Raw genomic sequence first — 4,221 nt, 5'->3', positions numbered from 1 at the left:
TACCCCTCCTTACTAATCCTTCTAAGCTAAACCTTCAAGGGTACTTAAGTCTTAACACTTTCATTTCAATTCTACCACTTCCTATCTTAAAACTTGTTACTCACAGCAGTTACAAATGGTTACCAAATTACCAATACTAATCACTCTTTCTAAACTCAACTTACAAGATTCCCGAAGTACCCCTGGGCTCCTCCCGAGCCGGGTACAACAACCCGTTGTGACTTTTAGACTAACTGGCTCACTAGGACCGTCCCGATGCGTGCATCCTGGTAAAACATCACACTCACATGGCACAATTCACATAGTATAATTATCACAGTTATGCCCTAACATGGCCAAGTTACAATCATGCTCATTTTAAGACAATCAGTTCTACATGCATACCGATTCACATAGTCATGCATCTCAAATAATCCAATAGTCATATAACGTGCAATAAATCATAATGATGCATTAAACTTAATAAAGTCACACACAAAATCCCATCATGCCCTCCAGGCACACAACTCCAGGCCCTTAAGCCTTAACATTGAATTTGGGTCGTTACAACTATCCCCTCCTCATGAGAATTTCGTCCTCGAAATTTACCTGAACAACTCGGGATGCCGCTCCCGCATATCTGATTCCAGTTCCCATGTCGCCTCTTCGACCTTGCTGTTTCTCCACAATACTTTAACCAAGGGGATGGTCTTGCTCCTCAAGACCTTGTCCTTCCTATCAAGGATCTGAATAGGCTTTTCTTCGTATGATAAGTCCCGATCCAACTCCAAGTTCTCATAGCTCAACACATGAGTAGAGTCCGAAACATACTTCCGGAGCATGGACACATGAAACACGTCATGAACTCCTGATAAAGCTGGAGGCATTGCTAACCTATAAGCCACCTCCCCAATTCGTTCTAGAACCTCAAATGGGCCAACAAACCTGGGACTCAGCTTGCCCCGAACGCCAAATCGTTTTACTCCTCTCAGGGGTGAAACCCTGAGGAATACATGATCACCAACCTGAAATTCTACGCTCCTGCGTTTCTGATCTGAATAACTCTTCTGGCGACTCTGGGAGGCGAGCATACGAGCTCTAATTTTCTCAAGTGCCTCATTGGTCCTCTGAACCATCTCAGGACCTAAATACCTTCTCTCACCTGTCTCATCCCAGTGAATCGGTGATCTGCATTTTCTACCATACAACATCTCATACGGAGCCACTCCGATAGTCGCCTGATAACTGTTATTGTACGAAAACTCAATCAGAGGGAGGTACTTACTCCAAGATCCCTCAAAATCCAAGACACAAGCTCGTAACATGTCCTCCAGTATTTGAATTGTCCTCTCAGACTGTCCATCCGTCTGAGGATGATAAGCGGTACTAAACCGAAGCTGCGTGCCCATTGCCTTCTGCAGGCTCTTCCAAAACTTGGAAGTGAAAGTGGGGTCTCTGTCGGATACTATTGACCTCGGAGCCCCATGAAGTCGAACGATCTCCTTAACATAAAGCTCTGCATACTGCTCCACAGTATAAGTCGTCTTCACAGGTAAGAAGTGGGCGGACTTGGTATACCTGTCCACAATCACCCATACCGAGTCATGCTGACCCACGGTCTTTGGCAATCCTACCACAAAGTCCATGGCAATATCTTCCCATTTCCACTCGGGAATCCCAAGAGGCTGTAATAATCCTGCTGGCCTCTGGTGTTCCGCCTTAATCTGCTGACAGGTTAGGCATCTAGCCACATAGTCCACCACGTCCCTCTTCATGCCTGACCACCAATACAAAACCTTCAGGTCATGGTACATCTTCGTAGAACCTGGGTGCAAAGAGTAGGGAGTGGTATGAGACTCGTCCAAAATCTCTCGCCGAATGTCTGGATCAATCGGAACACAAATCCGTCCTTTGTACTTCAACAAACTCATCTCAGAAATAGAGAAGTCCTTAGCTGCTCCCGATAGGACGTTCTCTCTACGCTCAACTAACTGGGGGTCCTTTCCCTGTGCTTCCTTAATCCTCTCGAGGAGTGTTGACTGAAGAGTAATGTTGGCTAACCTCCCAACCACTAGCTCTATACCTGCTCTGGTCATCTCTCCTGCTAGTCTGTCAGATATCTGCCTCGAACTATACAACTGTCCTGGGCCCCTTCGGCTCAATGCGTCAGCCACCACATTAGCCTTCCCAGGATGGTATAGGATATCACAATCGTAATCCTTTACCAGCTCAAGCCACCGTCTCTGGCGCATGTTCAAGTCCTTCTGGGTAAAGAAATACTTTAGACTCTTGTGATCAGTGTATATCTCGCACCTCTCTCCATACAGATAGTGTCTCCAAATCTTAAGTGCGAATACCACTGCAGCTAATTCCAGGTCATGCGTGGGATACCTCTGCTCGTACTCCTTTAATTGCCTTGATGCGTACGCTATCACTTTCCCAGCCTGCATCAACACGCATCCCAGACCCTGTCTGGAAGCGTCACAGTAGACCACAAACTTCTCATTATCCGTTGGCAGGCTCAGCACTGGTGCAGTAATCAACCGCCGCTTCAGCTCTTTGAAGCTATTCTCGCATCGATCTGTCCACACAAACTTGGTCTTCTTCCTTGTCAATTCTGTCAACGGAGTAGCAATTCTGGAGAACCCCTCTACAAACCGCCGGTAGTAACCTGCTAGTCCAAGGAAACTTCTAACTTCAGGAACATTGCTGGGTCTAGGCCAAACCCTCACTGCTTCCGTCTTACTTGGGTCGACCAGTAACCCATCCTTACTGATAATATGGCCCAAAAATGAAACTTGCGATAACCAGAACTCGCACTTACTAAACTTGGCATATAGCTTATGCCCTCTTAACCGCTGCAACACTAGACGCAGATGATGCTCATGCTCTGTCTCTGTCTGGGAGTATACTAGGATATCATCAATAAACACAATCACAAACTTATCCAAGTAATCCTTAAAAATTCTGTTCATCAAATCCATAAATGCCGCCGGGGCATTGGTTAATCCAAAGGACATAACCAGAAATTCATAATGCCCATACCGAGTCCGAAATGCAGTCTTTGGTATGTCCTCATCTCTGATCCTCAATTGATAGTAGCCTGATCGGAGATCAATCTTCGAAAACACTATACTCCCTTGAAGCTGATCAAATAAATCGTCGATCCTAGGCAATGGATATTTGTTCTTGATGGTCAGCTTATTCAACTCCCTGTAATCGATGCACATCCTGAGCGATCCATCCTTTTTCTTAACAAATAAAACTGGAGCACCCCACGGCGAGAAACTCGGTCTGACAAACCCCAAATCAAGTAGTTCCTGCAGTTGAATCTTCAATTCCTTCAATTCTGCTGGAGCCATTCTGTAAGGTGCTTTGGATACTGGCTCTGCTCCCGGAGCCAACTCAATGACGAACTCGATCTCCCGCTGTGGCGGCAACCCCGGCAGATCTGCTGGAAACAAGTCTGGAAACTCGCAGACGACTCTGGTTTCATTCGGTCCCACTGCCGCCACCTTAGAGGAATCCACTATACTTGCTAGGAATCCTATGCAACCCTCTTGCATCAGGTCTCTAGCCTTTAGTACCGAGATCACAGGTACCCGCGGTCCATCCACCGATCCCACGAACACAAAGGGTGCCTCGCCCTCCGGTTCAAAGGTCACCATTCGTCGCCTACAATCAATTGTTGCTCCATATCGCGTCAACCAATCCATCCCTAGTATTATGTCAAAATCGTCCATATCTAGTTCAATCAGGTCAACAAACAATTCTCTACCATCTACCACTACTGGTAAGGCTCTAACCCACCTCCTAGAGACTACCAGCTCTCCTGTAGGCAATACAGTCTGAAAACCCCTAGCATACAAAATACTAGGTCTACACAGCTGATCAATCACTCTAGCAGAAACAAATGAGTGCGTAGCACCAGAATCAATCAATGCAGTAAACAAGGATCCAGCGCTAAAAATCTGACCTGTGACCACTGATGGGCTGGCCTCTGCCTCAGTCTGAGTCAAGGTGAAGACCCTAGCAGGCGCGAGGCTGTCACCCTGCCTAGGCTCCTCCTTCTTAGCCTGCGGGCAATCTTTCTTCAAGTGGCTGGTGCTTCCACAAACAAAACATGCCCTGATGCCGGTACCCGCTCCAGAGGCGGACCGGCACTCGCCCTGATGCCGTCGCCTGCATCGAGGACACCATGGATAACTCCTCCAGTTGTCATTACCGCCCTGGCGGCCACCC

At 47.2% G+C, this 4,221-nt stretch overlaps 1 protein-coding gene across 1 annotated transcript; it reads right to left on the bottom strand.

Moving 5' to 3' along the window:
- Window positions 1-596: 596 nt before the first annotated feature.
- On the bottom strand, window positions 597-3,752 carry LOC133825285 (uncharacterized; the record flags this gene model as incomplete). Its single annotated transcript, XM_062258248.1, has 5 exons — window positions 597-1,649; window positions 1,938-2,267; window positions 2,340-2,627; window positions 2,892-3,179; window positions 3,381-3,752. Coding segments are annotated over 5 exons (2,331 nt in total), but the record flags the coding sequence as incomplete, so codon positions are not given.
- Between the last annotated feature and the right edge of the window lie 469 nt (window positions 3,753-4,221).

This window comes from Humulus lupulus, chromosome 3 (genome assembly GCF_963169125.1).
Source record: "Humulus lupulus chromosome 3, drHumLupu1.1, whole genome shotgun sequence".
NCBI lineage: Eukaryota > Viridiplantae > Streptophyta > Magnoliopsida > Rosales > Cannabaceae > Humulus > Humulus lupulus.
Note: the sequence above shows the minus strand (reverse complement) of the source record. Positions and strands in the feature narration are given on the sequence as shown.